General features: G+C 41.8%; 1 protein-coding gene across 2 annotated transcripts in view; it reads left to right on the forward strand.

Moving 5' to 3' along the window:
- The window catches only part of SLAIN2 (SLAIN motif family member 2), a 36,628-nt gene extending 25,485 nt beyond the window's left edge, over positions 1-11,143 (forward strand). Inside the window, exons 7-9 of one of the 2 annotated variants that reach the window (XM_051790007.1) lie at positions 9-86; positions 4,787-5,096; positions 8,484-11,143. In XM_051790007.1, the coding sequence (XP_051645967.1) occupies positions 9-86; positions 4,787-5,096; positions 8,484-8,550 (455 nt within the window). In that variant the 3' untranslated portion in view covers positions 8,551-11,143. The remainder of the gene's footprint in view (positions 1-8; positions 87-4,786; positions 5,097-8,483) is intronic. The other variant, XM_051790008.1, reaches the window with a different exon arrangement.
- The last annotated feature ends 8,309 nt before the right edge of the window (positions 11,144-19,452 follow it).

Consider the following 19,452-nt stretch of genomic DNA (forward strand, 5'->3'; position numbering starts at 1 on the left):
TTCAACAGCTCTGCAAAGGCAGAAAAATTTGCCTCGTGCTGCCTTCAAAACCAAACAGTTTCTTCAAACTCCATCTGCAAAAGGAGGTAATTAACTTACAACCTCTTATCAAGCTCCATCAAATCTCAGATAATTGTTCACCTGCATTAAATCTCACATGTGCTAGATTAATAAAATTGCTGTTGCATGTCGAGATTAACCAAGTGGTCCTTGCTATACGAAAGTTAACTTTTTGGTCTAAATATTAAAAATAAACTCTGCATCATATAGGAGATTGTATTTTGAGATCAAAATCCAAGGATTTATGACTTTCTAGCATTAGGAAATCTGTATTAGAAAAGTACACTCCTAAATCCATATTCATTAGGCCTGTATTTGGATAGGAAGTTTTTTATTTGCAAAATACAGTTTTTAAAGCAAAAGTGGTAAAAATATACATACTTTGTGCTAAAACCAAAACCTAACAAGTTTATCCTTGAAAAGATGAACACGGAATATCAACTTGTTTTGTGTGTGCTTCTGGTTTCTCTTTTCCTCACAAAACTGGAAGGTTAACCCCAAGGTACAATAATTAGATTTCTTTTTTTTTTCTCAAGGAATTAGAGACTTTTGTATATAATATTCCAGTTTCCTAATGGCTGAACTTGCCTTTTTTTTTTTAAAAGAAAATGGAATATATTGAGTCTCTAATCCAATTAGACAAGTTTTATCTGATTTTTAATCAGCTCTGGCAGCCTTTTATGTGACACTGCCTCAGTTTCACAATTAAGAGAAAATAATTGATTTTGGTTTTAAGCATGTCTGTTAGAGTTTAGAAGATCTCATTTTAAGGATCATATTTCACTTGAGACCAATTCATAAGCCCTCTGGATGCTAGAATCCTTTAAGCACTGTAAGAGTCATTTGTGCAGACATGAGGGTGACTGACAGAATGTACGTGTTCCTCTCGGTGGTGTAACAATGCTGACTTCTTTGAGTCACCTTCATTCCATGCAGAAACTTTTAGTGAAGTACAACTGTGAAACAGATTCATATGGATTAATAGGAAGTCTCTACGTTTTTCCTAATACTTCATACCAAATAAAGTTCTCAGAGTGTTCTCCTTTGGCATAAGCCCACCATCTTGATTCCTCTGCAAAGCTGTCTTGCTTTCTTTCCGGCTGGCTATGCCTTCTTCTGGATGTCTGGAACACTCATTAGGTCAATGGTCTAGTCTGAAACTGTGGGAATGTACAGAAAATTAACTATTTGTAAAAATTTATTAACCATAGAGAATGAGGAACAGAGCATGCTGCACTGCCAGTTATGTATTCCAGTTAATAGCTGCTGTCATTCCTTACTGCACATGAGGACCCTTTCAGTTATTTGCTTTCTGCCCTTTCAGTTATTTGCTGTTTTGTAGTCCTTGATGTATTGATTTTCTTTCTTTCATCTGAGATCCTCATGAGTATAGAATTATTTAGCAGTAATGAAGCAAGACTTTTGTCTCAGAAGAATGAACAGCTGAGCAACAATTAATTTTAGTTTCTTAAAATACTATTTACTACCTAGCTTGACACCTTTCACACACACAGACATTGGCTTTTTTTCACCACTTTGTGTAAAAGACTTCAAAATACATTCAAATAACTAACTCTTACCTCACAGTATTTGCTAAAGCTTATACAGCAGTCCAGTATCACTCAGATCATAGAATCATAGAACGCTTTGGGTCATCTAATCAAACCACCTCCACCTTCAGTGAGCAGGAACATCTTCAACTAGACCAGGTTGTTCAAAGCCCTATCCAGCCTGGCCTTGGAACACTTGAAAGGATGGGGCAGCCAGCACCTCTCTGGGCAACCTGTTCCCATGCCTCAGCATCCCCACAGAAAATAATTTCTTCCTTTATATATATGTAAATCTATACTGTTTTGGTTTATTACCCCTTATCCTATTTCTACAGGCTCTGCTAAAAAAATCTGTCCTCATTTTTCTTGTAAGTCCCCTTCAAGTACTGAAAGGCCAAAATAAGGTCTCCCCAGAACCTTCTCCAGGCTGAACACCCCTGAACTCTCTCAGCCTTTCTTCACTGGAGAGGTGCTCATCCATTTTCTGTACCTGCTCCCATCAGGTCCACATCTTTCCTGTACTGAGATGACAGATCAGTCTATTGATTCCCATAGTTTTACCTCATCTGTTCTTTCCTGTTGGTCTGAATCATCTCATCGTGGTGATTGTGATTTAGAATTAAGAATTAAAGTTTAATCTGTTTTCAAGTCAGTGTGCAGCAGCTGGCCTTGGAGTACAAGTCACATAAGTTTGTAGCTTCAGAGCATCCTACTTTCCCACATGGAGATCTTGTGCTCCCTGCCCACAATCCAGGACAGAATCCAGAGAGAGTAGGAAATCTAAATGTCATGACTGCACAGTGCCTTTTTCTTTCTTTCTTTTTTTTTTTTTTTTTTTGGTTGCCAGATGTTATAGTTGTAGTTGGTTCTAGTTTAGTTTCTAAGGAGATGGAGTTTGGTGAAGTTATTAAGCACAACCCTTAACATGTTCACATGTTTTTACTAAACATGGATCAGCTCAATACTGCACATGGATACACAATTATCAAATAGTCTTTGACTGAGGCGATACCTCACTCTTTGTGACCCTGTCTTACAAATAGGCCAAACTGAGTTTAATGAATATCCAAAACTGCTCTAAGACAAAATTCTTTATCTGTAGAACAGAATTACTAGGCAGTTTGCCAGACTGCATCATGTGGACTGCTCTGGAAGACAATTCATTCCTTTATGTACAAGAATGAATACAGTTCTCAGCAACGTCTGCAGTGCTGTGCTGACAGGAAATGTTTTATGAATTGAGAGCTCAAGTTGGCAGCATGGTAGAATATGGTCAGCAGAAAGCTAGAGAGAATGGAGAGGACTAATTTACTGGATGCTTACTTTCACTGGGAATGTGACAAGCTTTCTTCAGTTACAGCTTTTTGTTGCTGATATTCTGTACCTAAAAACCTTTTCCCTGATGTGCCTGTAAGAGGCCCAAAGCTATATTCAGTTTTTATACACTGGCATTGCTCTGCTGGTAGTCACTAATATGGTGCTGGTTTTGTGTTTCAAGCAAGTATTGTAACAAGAAGTTCAGTGATAAAAGCTCCCTATATGTACACTGTGGAGTGACTTGGAAATTCTGCAGATGTGATTGCACCAATGTTACAGGCAAGGTCATGTTTTAAAAACTTCTAATATGTAATTTATCTTAGTCCTAAGAGCACTTTGCTGCTAGTCTTGTCCAGTCATTCTGTTGTTAATGCTTTCCTTAATCCATCCTCTGGCTTGATGCCAAGGTTTTATTTTAAGGTTTTTTACTTATTCTCCTTGCTACTTAGCAACTGTCATGTATTTTTGACCCCTCTGCCACCTTCTTTTGTCAGCTTTTCCCATGAGCAGCTTCGTGCTGTATTTGGTCAACAGAAAGGCCCTTTTGGATAGAAATCAAATCCAATTAACATCTGTAATGAGGCACATATTAATCTTCCTAGATATCCCCTATAAGAAATGGCTTCAAAATACAACCTGAAAATTACTACTTCCTCTGTACCCCATTAAGGATGCCACATTCCTGTCACTACTTGTCTCTTCTCTCACTCCTCATGTTCTTAGTGGATCTACCTTGAAAATGATAATAAAAGCTGTGTTAAGGACCAGCTTCTTTATGTACAACATCTGTCAAAGAGGATGCAACTTTGGTCTCAGTATAAAACATTTATTTAGTTGAGGAAAGAATAGTTCATGCAAATCTAATAAATGTAAATGTGATTTTGTTTTAGCTCCATAATTGATTTGATTGTCCTATGTTGACTCTGACCAATCTTAATCAGTTTGAAAGCTGGTGAAATTTCATGCAATTATTAAGATTATGGGTTAATTAAGTATTCTGTATAATTTGAAAATATTTCTCATACTTGTGAAGTATGAGAAACGACTTGATATCAAGACCTTGCATACTAATTTAGATACAAAGTATTTGAAAACAGGTATTAGTTATACTGATAATTTAGATAATGTTTGTAAGAAGAGAAAGGCTATAAATTGTTATAGTTGTCTGGTTTAAGTTTCATAGTAGCACCTTAACCTCTTTGGTGTTGGGGTTGGCTAATGTCATCCTTAATCCAAACCACAGCACTATACCAGTTATTAAGATGAACATTAACTCTATCCCAGCTGAAACCAGGACAGCTGACCCTAACTTTTTTTCTCCATCTGCCAGAAAATGTGGAATGTGACCATATCTTTAGATGAATTCTAATTCAGTGGTTAAAAAGAACAGCATAAAGAAACATCAGGATGCTCTGCACTCAGAATTTCATCTTTGAAGTCTAATGTACACTTTGAATCCATTTAAAGACTGTCTCACTCTAGAATACTGTATTCTTCAACATTTTCTTTCAGGATGAAAATTAGGTTCACATATTTCTGAAGCAGTTAAATTTCTTCTTAACCAATACCTTCTCCTCTGCTTCTTTTGATTTGATTGATATAATGGTTATAGCCTTATTAGGATTACTTACAAATCCAGATAAATAAATATTTGTAGTAAGCAAACAGGGTATTAGAGTTATATCAAAAACACATGACAAAGAAGAAATCTGAATTCCTGTTTCTCATTGCTGCTTGATTGGCTGTATTCCATTATACATTCCATATTGTTTGTATAATCACATAAAGTAATTTCCAGTTGTTAATTTCAGTTATACTGTAATTTAAGCTGAAAGTAATTTCTGTATTTTATTTTCCAGTACCTTCTTCAAGTAAATTCCGCTCACCTGCGGCACCGTCTCCCCTGGCTCTGCGACAACCAGTGAAAGCATTTAGTAACCATGGACCTGGTTCAGTTGCCTCTCCAGAAGTCACACAGCTGACGCACAGTAGTTCTTCACCAGGGCCTCTTGCAGCCCAGAGCTCAGGCTTGCCAAGCCCTGCCAGCAGTATTAACAGTACTACTCTTACCAGACCAGCAGGGATGAGGAGTGGTTTGCCCAGACCCAGTGCCCCTTCCACAGGGGGCATCCCAGTGCCTCGTAGCAAACTTGCACAGCCTGTTCGCAGGTGAGTCTGGGACAGGCAGTCTTAAGTTTTCATAATGAATTTTGTACATTATGTTTTTGTGCTGCTCCTTCCTGCAATAGTTATTTTGATCTCAAGGTCTTCAGAACAGATATGGAGACCTCCGTGTGAAGTATTTGCATGTGTTTCCAAAATAGTTTTGAATACAAACTGAGAAAAAGGATCTTGAATGGGAAAGTGAAGGTGAAGGAGTGAAAGTGAAATTAATAATGTAAGATATTGAACTAAGTAAATAAAGTCTTAGTATGGGCTGAGAAGGCAGCAAGAATTTGCCTGCATGTGGTAAAAAGTTATCAAAATATAGCTGGCAAGTGAAAATTCACTTTTGTCACTAAGTGACATACTCTGAAGTCAGAACTATTTGCCTTCATAACTCAAGCAGTGGTACCATGGTAAGAACAGTTTCTCTCCTTGGGCAGCTAGAAAATTCCAGAAGGAAGATGCACGAGGACAGAGGAGACATCCATAGCATTTGCTAAACTTAAAGTAAAAATCAATGCAGTTAACCCACAGGACAAAACAAGAATTTTCAACTTAAACATAATTGTGCTAGCACCCAGATGTAGGAGTTGCTAAATGTCAGTGTCTTTTCAAAAACAGCTGCAAGAGAGACTATTAACTGCGATTGTGAATTTTCACTGAAGGTGTCAAGCAAAAGCTGACACAAAGAAGCAGTCATCCATGAGAAATAGTAAGAATCCCCTTAAACAGAAAGGAAAAACAACTGGTCTCCAATACTGTAAAAAAGATAAAACAGTGCTAAATAGCAAAGTGGAAGAGTTCTGTTCTGCAGTGAGTGCTGGGCAGGGGAATGCCAAGTGACTGCCAGAGTATCAACTGGTTTTTTCACAGCATCGACTGTTTTGCAGTCTGAGTCTGTGCTTCAGCAGTATGGAACTTTGTGTAATAAAAAGTGATTGATTTGCCAGGAACTTCATAGTAGTGAAGTGTGGTTGTCCAAATCACTTGCCTTATAGAAACATGTTTCACTTATTAAACTATTTTTTTTCTAAATTTCCCTTTCTTTTTTTTTTTTTATTTAAGGAAACAGCCCCAGGTTGCACCAGGGGAGGTTTAGATTGGATATTAGGAGAAATTCTTCACTAGAAGGGTTGTCAGACATTGGAACAGACTGCCCAGGGAAGTGGTGGAGTCACCATCCCTGGAGGTATTTGAAAGATGTGTATGTGGCACTTGCTGATATGGTTTAGCGGTGGACTTGGCAGTGCTGGCTTAACAGTTGGACTTGATGATCTTAAAGGTCTTTTTCAACCTAAACAATTCTATGATTCTGTAATGCAGAATCTGTACACAAGGCAATAATGAAGTATCAGTAAGACAGGTTGTCTTGAGGACAACTGGCTTCTGGAGCTTGGAGACAGAGATAAGAAGCTGAATAGCCCCTCTGTAATCCAGGAGGAAATAGTTAGTGACCTGCTGAGCCACTTGGATCCTCACAAGTCTATAGGAGCAGATGGGATACATCCTAGGGTGATGAGGGAGCTGGTGGAAGAGCTTGCCGAGCCACTTTCCATCATTTACCAACAGTCCTGGATCACTGGGGAGGTCCCAGATGATTGGAAGTTGGCGAATGTCACGCCAATCCACAAAAAAGGCCAGAAGGAGGACCTGGCAAACTACAGGCCCATCAGCCTGACCTCAGTGCCTGGCAAGGTTATGAAGCAGATCATCCTAAGTGCAATCACACAGCACCTACAGGATGGACAAGGGATCAGACCCAGCCAGCATGGGTTTAGGAAGGTCAGGTCCTGTCTGACCAACCTGATCTCCTTTTATGATCAGGTGACCCACCTAGTGGACGAGGGGAAGGCTGTGGATGTGTTCTATCTGGACTTCAGCAAAGCCTTTGACACCCTCTCCTGACTCCTACAAAAGCTGGCAGCCCACGGCTTGGACAGGAGCACTCTGTACTGGGTTAGGAACTGGCTGGAGGGCCGGGCCCAGAGAGTGGTGGTGAACGGTGCTGCATCCAGTTGGCAGCCGGTCACTTAGTGGTGTCCCCCAGGGATCAGTGTTGGGCCCAATTCTGTTTAATATCTTTATTGGTGATTTAGATGAGGGAATTGAGTCCACCATCAGCAAATTTGCAGATGACACTAAGCTGGGGGGGAGTGTTGATCAGCTGGAAGGCAGGAGGGCTCTGCAGAGGGACCTGGACAGGTTGGAGAAATGGGCTGATTCCAACGGGATGAGGTTCAACAAGGCCAAGTGCTGGGTCCTGCACTTTGGCCACAACAACCCCATGCAGTGCTACAGGCTGGGGACAGAGTGGCTGAAGAGGGGCCAGGCAGAAAGGGACCTGGGAGTTTGGATTGACAGGAAACTGAACATGAGCCAGCAGTGTGCCCAGGTGGCCAAGAAGGCCAATGGCATCCTGGCCTGGATCAGGAACAGTGTGGCCAGCAGGAGCAGGGAAGTGATTCTTCCCCTGTACTCAGCGCTGGTGAGGCCACACCTGGAGTGCTGTGTCCAGTTCAGGAACTGCTTCTCAGTTCAGGAAGGATGTCAAGGTGCTGGAGCAGGTCCAGAGAAGAGCAACGAGGCTGGTGAAGGGACTCGAGCACAAGTCCTATGAGGAGAGGCTGAGGGAGCTGGGGTTGTTCAACCTGGAGAAGAGGAGGCTCAGGGGAGACCTCATCGCTCTCTACAACTCCCTGAAAGGAGGCTGTAGCCAGGTGGGGGTTGGTCTCTTCTCCCAGGCAGCTATCAGTAAGACAAGAGGGCATGGTCTTAAGCTGTGCCAGGGGAGGTTTAGGTTGGATATTAGGAATAAATTCTTTACGGAGAGAGTAATCAGGCATTGGAATGGGCTACCCAGGGAAGGGGTGGATTCACATCCCTGGAGGTTTTTAAGATGAGACTGGATGTGGCACTCAGTGCCATGGTCTAGTAACCACGGTGGTGTTGGATCAAGGGTTGGACTTAATGATCTCGGCGGTCTTTTCCAACCTGGCTGATTCTATGATTCTATCTGTGAATGTCAGGATTTTGATGAAAGCAAAATGTAATATTCTAAACAAGGATTTCCCTGTTTATATACGTGACTGAAAAAGTGGCCTATTTTAGATGTCAGCAGATTAAGCTTGCATTTTCACACAGTATAATAGCAGTAAGTTGTCTGCCTATTTATTCAGCCTTTTTTTCTGACGTGGTAGTTGCCAAGATACAACACATACAATCTGAAACTGAAAATACTTTGGAGTTTATCTTAAGTAAACTGTATTGCAGAGAATTAAATAGATGAAGTATGTATTCCAATTATTTATAAAACGCTTAAATTCTTATGTATTGTAGATGGAGACTTCAACAGTTATATATGAAACTGAAAAATATCTCATTTCATTTTAGATCATTACCCACTCCCAAAACCTATGGCAACGTGAAAGATGAGAGTTGGAAAGATGGCTGCTACTGAACTGCAAAGCTTAATGCAAAGTTCCAGTGCTCACGGATGCTTCCTCACCAGGCTAAAAGACAGCTTGATTAAACAAACTGTTCAGATGTGACTCTTGGGATTTGTAAAAATTCCAAACCTCTCTGTCTCTAATTAGCACAAACTGGCAGAGATTATAAAAGCAGCACTTTAATAACATCTAACATCAGATGTTTGGTGGTCATACAATCACTTCTACATTAAATTGCTATCAGTTCTGGGGGTTTTTTTCTTGCTTGCTAAAAATGTATCAGTATGAGCATTTATGAGAGTGGCCAATGTCTGGGCAAAAACCAAACAAATGCCAAAGAAATGCCCACCTTGAAAAACAGCAAGGATAACTGTCAACCTACATTGTCCAAAATATCATTTTCAGCCTTCTTTAACTCAGCAGAAAGATTGGTGAATATGTACTATTGAAACAAGGCTACATTAATCAGAGCTAATGTTCTGATTGCAGATTGCTACAGTGCTAGGGAAATGTTGCTTTTAACAATTGTATGAGATCCTGGTTGGGGCAAGTGGTACATATATCCTTCAAGAAGAATCAGCAGTTACTCTGGAGGATTAGGCAGAACAGTGGGTTGTAGCCATGGCTTTTATCATATTAAAAGGTTTGAATGTAGCAGACACACACAAATGCAATAGTATAGATTGCATCTTTCCTATGTTGATTTATTGGCTTTACATGCTCTTATATGTTTGATTGCCAAAAGGGCTTAATATCAGTTGTACAATCTTTCTAACCTTAAAGTTCCTGGCTCAGGAAAGATGGCCTTTGCTACTGTAGCCACATTTTTAACACAAGGCTCGATATTTGGGGAAAACTTTTTTAATAGCAGGTTTCCTTACAAAGGAAAGAGCAAGTGAGAATGTTAATTTGTTCTAATATCATACTGCTATGCTTGCAGCCGCAGCAACTATAAATGCTGATAGTTAAGGAGAAGGAAACACAACTATGCACTTGTAACATACAAATTTTAAGGAAATGAGTTGACTCTTGATGCCAAATGATATTCATTTAGGTGATGTTCCATGGTATGAGGGAGTTTTCTGTATCCTATTTTTTTACTTTCATCCATTTCTTAAATTGGTTTATTTTAAATTGTAAATATTTTTACAGAAGATATTGCCCATGTAAGTGTGTTTAAATATGTACTTTGCCTTACATATGTGTATCTTACATTACTGGTAACAGAGTATGAAACCTGCTATGTCTGTTTACAAGCTATTAAATTCCTCTGGTGGCTCTGACTTACTCTAACACATTTTGCTCAGAACAACTGATATATTTAGCATTTGAACAATTGTTTTCTGTTTTGGAAGACATCATGCAAACATCTGTAACTAAAGTTGTATTGGGTGGGACTAGTTAAATGGAAGGGATTTTTGTTTGAAGCTTTTTCAGTATTTTGGGTGTACAGTTGATTAAGTTTGAGAATGTGAATGGTATATCCTTTGTGCAATGACTGACAAACACTACAAATTGGATTGGATGGTAGGTAGCCTTCAACCCCATTAGTATCTGAGTTTGGGACTGCTGTTGTATTTTGACTCCCACCACTAAGAGGATAACTAATCCTGAAATTCTAGCACTTGAATTTTAGGCCAGCATTAACATATTCCTGGATTAAAAGCCATGCAATACTACTTGACTTGGAAGAAACCAAATAGAAAGGAGTGGAGACTTAATGTGCAGCTCTAAATACTCAAGCAGACTTTGGGTTGATGGATGACTTCACACCTCAGACCAAGATCTGTGCTAAGACTTTGAAGTCGGAGTATCAAATATACTGTAATTCAGTTAGATTTCAGCAGAAACTACCTTGCACCAGTACAGAGCAGTAAATACCACTAATCTAGCCTTGAGTCACCCGCTGGTACAGGCAATGGATGTCAGTATCTCATGTCACTGTTCAGCAGAAGAGAGAACTAGATCAAATGTGCATATTCTCACTAAAGCCACAGTTTTTATATTTCAGCATTTTACAAAGCAATGCTGCAGTCTTCATTGAAGAAAGGTGAATTTTAATTGGTGGATTTTATCAAACACTTGATTGACTTTTAACTTTTGAAAGTCAGTTTAGATGACGATATTGGGGGTTTTACCATGGCTGCATCAAATTGTGTACGTTTCCTTAAGTTAAGTAATTCATCGCTTGGGTAAATTCAGCTTAAGTTTTATAGGGATTTTTTTCTCTGCTGCTCCCCCCGAAATACAGCAAATGACTTCCTGAGAAGACAGACTGTCTGTTTACTAGAAAGCCTTTGTGCATTACCAGTTTATTAATATCAGGAAATCATGGGGCTCTGTGTTTAGAGATTTATTGCAGAATTGTGGAAACATGGATTTGATAAAATAGTGCCTATGATTTACTTAACTTATGTTTGATATAGTAGTAAGGGTTTTATGAATGTGGATTACTTTTTGTGCCAACAGCTTGGAATTGATGTATGTGTGTAGGCAGAAGGATTTGTTCTGCTCCCAAAGTTATTTAATTTTTTTCCTGTGTTTGAATGTTTTTGTAAGTGTTAAAAGTGTAAAAAAAAAATATAAAATATTCTTACCACAAAATACTTCCTGAATCATTATTTTAAACAAAGTGTTTCTAAAAGTTTTTAGAAATTTAGAGGATATTATTTTATGGCTTTTTGGTTTTTTGGTTGGTTGCGTTGTTTTTCAAGAACTGTATTTGCTTTTCCAGAGGTTACCAGCATTGACTTCTGCCCCCTGTAATTCATGAACTGAGTACAACATTGTATTTGGGTGAAATCTGTGATTTCATTGACAGAGTGAGGTGGACTTGTGTCTCTGCTTTGGAAGGACAGTGCATAGTTCAGAGTGGTGTGAAAAACTATATTCCGAATTCCCATCCAGAGTGATTTGTTATGTGCAGTTCTAAATATACAAGCTGCCTTCCATTTTTGCAGGATTCATGCTCACTTCAGACCACCACATGAAACAAACTTTTGATTTTGAAAACTCTGGAATTCATGCAGAATATTGAGCAATGTAAAAATGTACCTAGTAAGCCCTCTGGGAATTGCTAAGTACACATTTTTTTCTGGCTCCTACATGAATGCCTCCATCTTTGGCTCACATAAAAGCAAGAAGTTTGTTTTGAACTTGGTAACTTTCTGTAATCTGCATTTTGCTGCAAAGCAATGTATGCAATAGTAATGTGAATGCCATCTTTGTCTTATCTTTTTATTAATAAAATTAAGAGAGGTTTAATTCTATTTGGTAGCCACTTAATATTAAATTTGCTTAACAAAATTTAACCTATGAAGCTGGTAATTAATTGTTTACTGCAGCATAGGCCCTGTTTATTAATTAAGCCAGTAGGTTAAAATGTTTCTGCCTAGTTAGCTAACCTATTTATGTAAAGCTAGCTCCACACCTACTACTCCTAAAAGGTATTCACTGCCCCTCTTTTGTTGCTTCTTAGCTGTGCAGTCAAGTACCATTTGCCTCGCGCTGCTTCTGGAAAATAGAGCACTCTCAAAATCTCTGGTTATTAATAGTCTGTCGCCCTTCTCTTTTACTAGGTTTCTGTAACAAACTCTTCTATATTAAACAGTTGTTTATAATTAGCATCATCACCATATGGAAGGCTCAAGATTAGAAACAGTATTTCCTCAGTTCTCTTATTCTGGAGGAAGGTGTGTCAGCTCATTTGGGTTTGCGAGGTCCCGTTATATTTGATAGTGTATTCCCCTCTAGAAGTCTATTGCAGTGGTGAAATAAAATAAGAATGAACACATAAGGAGGCAGAAGGCTGAAAATGCTTATGCTGCTGGTCATGAGGTGACTGCAGAGCGCACAGTTTTATCATTTAAAACTTACCTTTTAATGCAAATACTTCTGAGAAAGAAAAACTGGTGTGGGAAACAAACATGACAGTGGTATGTCTTTAGTTCTCCCTCTTTTGGTTGGTAAGAACAGGAGCAAACTTGAGATATAATTTTTACTTATTAAAATAACTCAATATCTGGTCTCTCTTGGAGGCGTGGGTAGGACCACAGTTGACCATGTGATCTATGTCTGGGATTTTCTCTCCTTCTGCATATGAGGGGAGGAGATCTTGAACGAGACCAGGACCAAGATCGAGGTCGAAATCGTGGTCGAGACCATTCTACTGGTCTGTCTCTGTCATCTCTGTAATCTCTATCTCTGTAGTCATCCTCATATTTGTAAGGCCTCTCCATTCTCTCCCTAGGGTGACTGTGTCGGAAGTCAGAGGAGTCTTCCAGATTTTCTGCTATGCTTCATATCCGAGCGCACATCGTTTCCACAGTCAGTTCGGTCGTTCTTGGATCATATATTGTTATTAAGCAATTAACATATGATGCAGGGGCACCTTTAATTAACTTTCTTCCGCATTGGCTGCGTGCACGGAATGCTCTCTGGATCTAGCCACTGGTGGTAGTCTAGGTCACAATAAATGATTTCCAGCGTAGCCAATTCCCATAAGTACTGGATGCCTTCTTCTGCCATAGTCCACCTTCTTGGAGAACTCACCAGCTCCTCTCTAAATGGGTACCTCTCCCTCACAGCATTGAGGATCCAGAGCCAAAGACTGCGTGAATGCCTCTCTCTTCCAATTTCCTGTTCAATGACTCAATCTCGAGCCATAGATCCTAGCTGCTGCGCTTCAAAACCTTCTAACTTGTGGCTTCTAGCCCCATTATCCCAGCATCGTAACAGCCAGGTGAGAATTCGTTCACCAGGTTTGCAACTGTAATCTCTTCATAGGTCTCGGAGCTCTTCCGGGGTCATTGATCGCAAAATTTCACTTTCTCAAATGACTTCCCTTCTGCTTCTTCCATGGGGGACCACTTCCTCTCTCTCTCTGGTCTCTCACGTGAAGGTGGAGACCAAGTGTGCCACGAGGATGGGTAACTACGTCATCCCTCAGACTTACTAGTTGGAGGTAGGAATAATTCTCCCTCATACCAAGGGAGAGGCCCTAGCAAGCTCTCCCTTTCTTCCAAATCCTTTAATGTGTAGTCCGATTTCGACTTTGGCATATCACTGGCCTTCTGTCCTGCCACTCCTTTTTCCTTTGGACGTGCTCCTAGTTCTTTTGAGTGCGCCCCTTCTCTAGCAGCCGCTCCTTCTTTTGCAGCAGCCCCTTCTTCCCTTAGAGACGTGGACGGGGCAGGTCCTGTTGCTCCCTCTAACTCTTCTTCTTCTTCTTCTTCTTCTCTTGCAGCCGCCTCTTCTTCTGTTCTTACTGATCGCGGAGGTGGGCCTGTAGGTTCTATAACCTTCCTTATCCATGCCGCCTTCTTCACTATAGGGGCAATAGTGATTTCAGAATTTATAGTTTGGGTCCCCCTCTCAATCGTAACTTTGACTCTAGATGTAGTAGTTTGGGTTCCAATTTCCATGGACTTAACAGAAGCCGTGCTGGCTTCAGGTGGGGTGTGGGTCCCAGTTTCAGTGGACTCAGTAGAGATGGCACTGACTTCAAGTTGTGTTTGGACTCTGATTTCTGTGGACCCAATAGGGACATCACTGGTTTCAGGTGGCATGGTTTGGGTTTCTGTTTCGACCTTAACCTTCTGAGAGTGATCTACGGCAGCTCGATAAGCACTAGCCAAGCCCCAGTACAAAGCAAAGAATTGCATGTTTGGGTCATCATATGAAAGACACCCTTCCCTTTGACCATCCAGCTCAACACTGGTAATCGGGGTGCCAGGAAGAGCTGTGCTTCAGTACCAGTTACCTCTGAAGCTGCTCGTATGCCTTCATATGCTGCTAAGATTTCCTTCTCCATAGGGGTGTAATTGATCTCAGAACCTCTGTAGCTTTGGCTCCAGAAACCAAGTGGTCGCCCTCGTGTCTCGCCAGGCACCTTTTGCCCGAGGCTCCAGGAGGGACGTGTATCTCCAGCTGCAGAGTAGAGTACATTCTTTACATCTGGTTCTGTCCTGACTGGTCCAAGAGCTATGGCATGTGCAATTTCTTGCTTGATCTGCCTGAAAGCTTGCTGTTGTTGAGGACCCCATTGAAAATTGTTATTTTTATGGGTCACAAAGTAAAGAGGGCTCACAATCTGGCTGTACTCTGGGATGTGCAGCCTCCAGAAGCCTATGGCTCCCAGAAAAGCTTGGGTCTCTTTCTTGTTTGTCGGTGGAGCCATTGCTACAATCTTGTTGATTACGTCTGTTGGTATCTGGCATCGTCCATCTTGCCATTTCACCCCTAGGAATTGGATCTCTCGGGCAGGTCCCTTGACTTTACTCTTCTTGATGGCAAAACCGGCCTCGAGGAGAATCTGGATGGTCTTCTGTCCTTTGTCAAAGACTTCTTCTGCTGTGTCCCCCCACACAATGATGACATCGATGTACTGGATGTGTTCTGGAGCCTTACCCTTCTCTAGTGTGGCCTGAATCAGTCCATGGCAAATGGTTGGACTGTGCTTCCACCCCTGGGGCAGTTGATTCCAAGTGTATTGAACGCCCCTCCAGGTGAAAGCAAACTTTGGCCTGCACTCTGCCACTGAGGGAATGGAGAAAAACGCGCTGGCAATGTTGACAGTGGTGTACCACTTTGCTGTCTTGGACTCCAGCTCGTACTGGAGCTCCAACATATCTGGCACGGCGGCACTCATCGGTGGCATGACTTCATTTAAGCCACGATAATCCACAGTCAGTCTCCATTCTCCATCAGACTTACGTACAGGCCAGATGGGGCTGTTGAAGGGTGAGTGTGTTGTGCTGACGACCTCTTGGCTCTCCAACTTCCAGATCATCTTATGGATGGGGATCACAGCATTTTGGTTCATCCGATACTGTCATCTGTGTACGGTTGTCGTGGCTGTTGGCACTTCTTGATCTTTCACTCACAGTAGTCCCACTGTGGAAGGGTCTTCTGAGAGGCCAGGAAGGGCAGACAATTGCTTGGACTTCTCTTCAATCGCCATGGCTATACCAAAAGCCCATTGGTACCCCTTTGGATCCTTGAAGTATCCTCTTAGGTAGTCCATACCGAGAATGCAAGGGGCTTCTGGCCCTGTCACAATGGAATGCTTTTCCCATTGGTCTCCTGTCAAGCTTGTGTCAGCCTCTACCACTGACAACTCTTGAGACCCTCCTGTCACTCCAGGAATAGAAACAGTCTCTGTACTCTTATGCTCCAAAGGCATTAAAGTGCACTGGGCTCCAGTATCTATCAAAGCCCGGTATCTCTGAGGATCCAATGTGCCAGGCCATTGAACCCACACAGCCCAGTAAACCCAATTATCTTCTGTGTCCCTCTCCTTCTCCTGGCAGAAGGCAGGGCCCCTCTATTGGTCTTGGTCAGAGCATTTGTCGTTGGACTTTGGCTTCTTAGAGGCCTTTTTGTTATCATCGAAGTGGACCTTTGTCTCCCTGAGTCTCGGAGGTTGCAGTCTTTTTTTCAGGACATCTGCATCAACCACGGAGACAACTTTCTTATCGTCTTCCTTCTGTTTTAGTTCTCTCACTCTGGCCTCGAGTTCGCAAGTGGGTTCACCATCCCACTTCTGACACCAATATTCTGTAGCCAGTTGTAATTGCCTTCCTGTCAAACCCCACAGACTACAGAAGAAAAGCTCCCAGAAGAATGAAAAGAAAAAAACGAAATAGCAAAAGCTATATAAAAAATATATATATATTTTATGTATATTACAGATATACGATTAAGGTGCTATGTACATATGAACACAGGAACCCCAAATCGCTCCCAAAAGGGAAAGAGGGGAAAAGGAAAAAAAGGACAAAAAGGGACAAAAATGGACAAAACCAAAACAGGTATGCACAATTGAAAAACCCGGTAACCGACAAAATAAAGAACCAACAGAATCTCACCACTTCCCTTGAGAAAAGCAGGACAGCTGGACGCAGCCCAGCACTCTCCCCTCACGCGTGGCAGACAACAGCAGTCACTGCAGGCCTCGGCTCCAGATAAGCAACACCGAGACAGGGACCCACCATTCTCAAACCTCGCTGGAAGAAGAGAAAGAGAGGTCTCTCTGACTGGCTTTATTTATACCTCAGTTTACGTAAAGGAATAGCATGGAATACTTCCGGGGTCACTTCCTTAGTTCCTTCCTGGTTACAAGCTGGTCTCCAGGAAGGCGTAGACTGAAACTATCACAAATTTTTACTTTTTAAATATAACAGGTGAGATGCAAGGTTGCTTTGATTTAAAACAACAACAACCAAAAACCACAAAAACAAAAACAAAAAACCGAACCCCCAACCTGCTCCCAACTTGCATTTATGCTGCTGTGCAGTCTGAGTCTGACACCTACAGGCAGCTGTCTGTACTCATCCCGCTTCAGGAAGGTGAGGCTGGGATTCAGGTGCTCTCAGGGGCATCCATATTTTACACACAACTTCCCGGGAAAGAAGATGCTCTTGGCTCAAAGAATTAAAGAACTGAAAGGAGCAAATTCAACCAGATTCGCTTTCCAGATTTTTTACAACAGTATTTTCAGCTGCGATACCACACATAGTTGTTCTGTGTTGTCACTGTCCTCTTTGCACTAAATCATAAACTCTGTTGGGACCAGTTAAGCACTTAGAAGAACACAGAACGTAACTGTAGTGATTAAGCCAATTTGTACCTCTTCAGTAGGATTTAAAGGAACAGGTAACTAAAATGATTCCTTGCCAGCAAAGTTACTTTTGAACTTGGTGCTTCACCTGCCTGTTACAAACAGTGAATTAAAAAAAAATAATTATTAGATCTGAAAGCTGGAAAGCAGAAAAGCAGATCCTCTATGCAGTGTGGCGCTCTCACATGAGACAAAAGTGGATTTTATCTTTCACCAGACTAAGACTAAACAAAAGAAGATACTTCCATTATAATCTGAGCTCCTATCATCAGCATAGGTATAAGTAATAATGTAAATCCATTTTCTTTTGAAAATAGTTTTAATAACTTACAAAAATAAAGCTTAAAAGAGAGTGGCATGTGATGCCTTCTCCCCCAGCAAGTTCAGCCCTCCTTGCTGCTTTTAAATTATCCTTGAGAGCTTATTTCCACTGGCAGCTACAGCAAGGGAGATTCAAAAGAAATACACCTATTGGGGTTGAGTGGTATATGCATTACTGAGAAGGTGACTGTGTAGTCCAGCCCCAAGCAGTACTCAACTGCTGATGATCATGCACAATGAGCACAAGACAGACCATATATTCTTTTAATTCTGTTCTTTTTCATTCTCTTTGCCATGATTTTCTTGAGACTGTAGCCAAAACTGCAACTTTTCACAGCCCTGCTATGACAGGCTGATTAAAAGCCTCGCTAGTACCAACAGCTTGATCCAACGTCAGACAAACTACTCCCTCCCACCCAGCACATGATCTCCAGAAGCCTGACACCAGCTGCCTCCACGCTCCTCCAGCAACAGGGCTGGGGATTTTTTCATGGAAATCTACATAGTAACAGGAAGGTGGATAAGGACACTTGTGTTCTGTGTTGTTCCCAGCCTCTGGCATGCCCAAGAGAAAAAGGTGCTTATTAAATATGGGAGCGGGTCATCAGCGGCTTGACTTGGGATTCTCTGTGGCCTTAACTGCTTAAAGCCACAAAGGTGATCAAGAAATATCTGGGTTAGAATGTGATGGAAGGGTGGTCAGGGTAGGGGGACAGGCATGCTGGTCTTTCCCCAGCCTTTTACTCTTCCCAGGCATCCCAACTTGGCCATGGACAGAGATCAGCTGCTGGGCTGCACTGGGTGCCCTTGCTCTAATAACACCACCACCCTGTAACTCCTAGCAGTCTCCTCTGTTTGTTTCAGGGTGCTCTTCCTACGTTATTTGTTTCTCTTCAGACATTATCAGAAAACAAATCTGAACAACCCATCACAAAAGCTTAGTTATCTGACTGATCCTTACCTCCTTTTCACTCAGCAGGGTTAATACTGTGTGAATTTCACAGCTAATGCTGCTCTCTCTGTGCTGCACGTGGGTGCCAAAATGCTGACAGGAGAAAGTGATGCTGGACCAAGTTCTGGATTACAAGGAGTTTGGTTTGCATCCTGCTCAGGGCTGAGGGTAAGGCTATACTTCTGGCTGACTGAACCTGGGACACACCGAGTTAAAGGAGCCCTATGTAAGCTTTCTTGTTCAGAGCTGTTTGTCTTAATGAAGGTCAGCAGGACAGGAGTATCTTGTGCCACCATGAATACAGCTTTGTCACTCTGCTCCTTTAGAAATAAAAATTTCATTGAAGCACAAGCAGCTATTTTGAGTTCCCTCTCAAAGAAAAGGGGAGTGGGGGGAGATCAGGCAAACCTTCTACATTCATGCTTCTGCTTCAGCTCCTGTCTTAGCCTCAAATTTTTCAGTTCTACAATCATCCATTTACCCCTACACTTACTCACCCAGCTACTGAGCCCAGAGCAAGGTTATGTTGTTTCTGTTCATCCATTCCCCACCGGGCTAATGGAGACACATAAAACCTCTGTTAATGCTGCTTCGAGTGATTGGCCTTATAGGAGTTATGAAAACCTTGTCCTGATTCTCTTCCTTTTAAAGCCATGCCTGGATGTCAGTGACAGCAATGTGGCACCACCACCATCACACAGCCTCAAGAAAGCAGTCCAGAGCATGACCCTCCATCCATGCCCAGTCTTGCTGGCAGGAACCTGTGGCATCTGAGACGCGCAATGCCCCTGCCTGCACATGCAGCACAGGCAGCACGGTCATGGCCCCTCCCTGAAATCCTGCTGAGGGTGCAGCTGTGTAGCCACAGCAGCCACTGCTCACACCATGCACGGCTGGTGCAGAGCCAGCACTGCTGATGCAGTGCACACAGACCTCCTGTGTCTGTGGGATCAAAAAAAATTCATTATGGTGCAAGACTGGGCTATAGAAGACCCTCAGTTCCCTTCTCTTCCAAGGATG

The sequence above is a fragment of the Manacus candei genome, unplaced genomic scaffold (assembly GCF_025592945.1).
Source record: "Manacus candei isolate 608988 ecotype Guabito, Panama unplaced genomic scaffold, ASM2559294v1 h1tg000028l, whole genome shotgun sequence".
NCBI lineage: Eukaryota > Metazoa > Chordata > Aves > Passeriformes > Pipridae > Manacus > Manacus candei.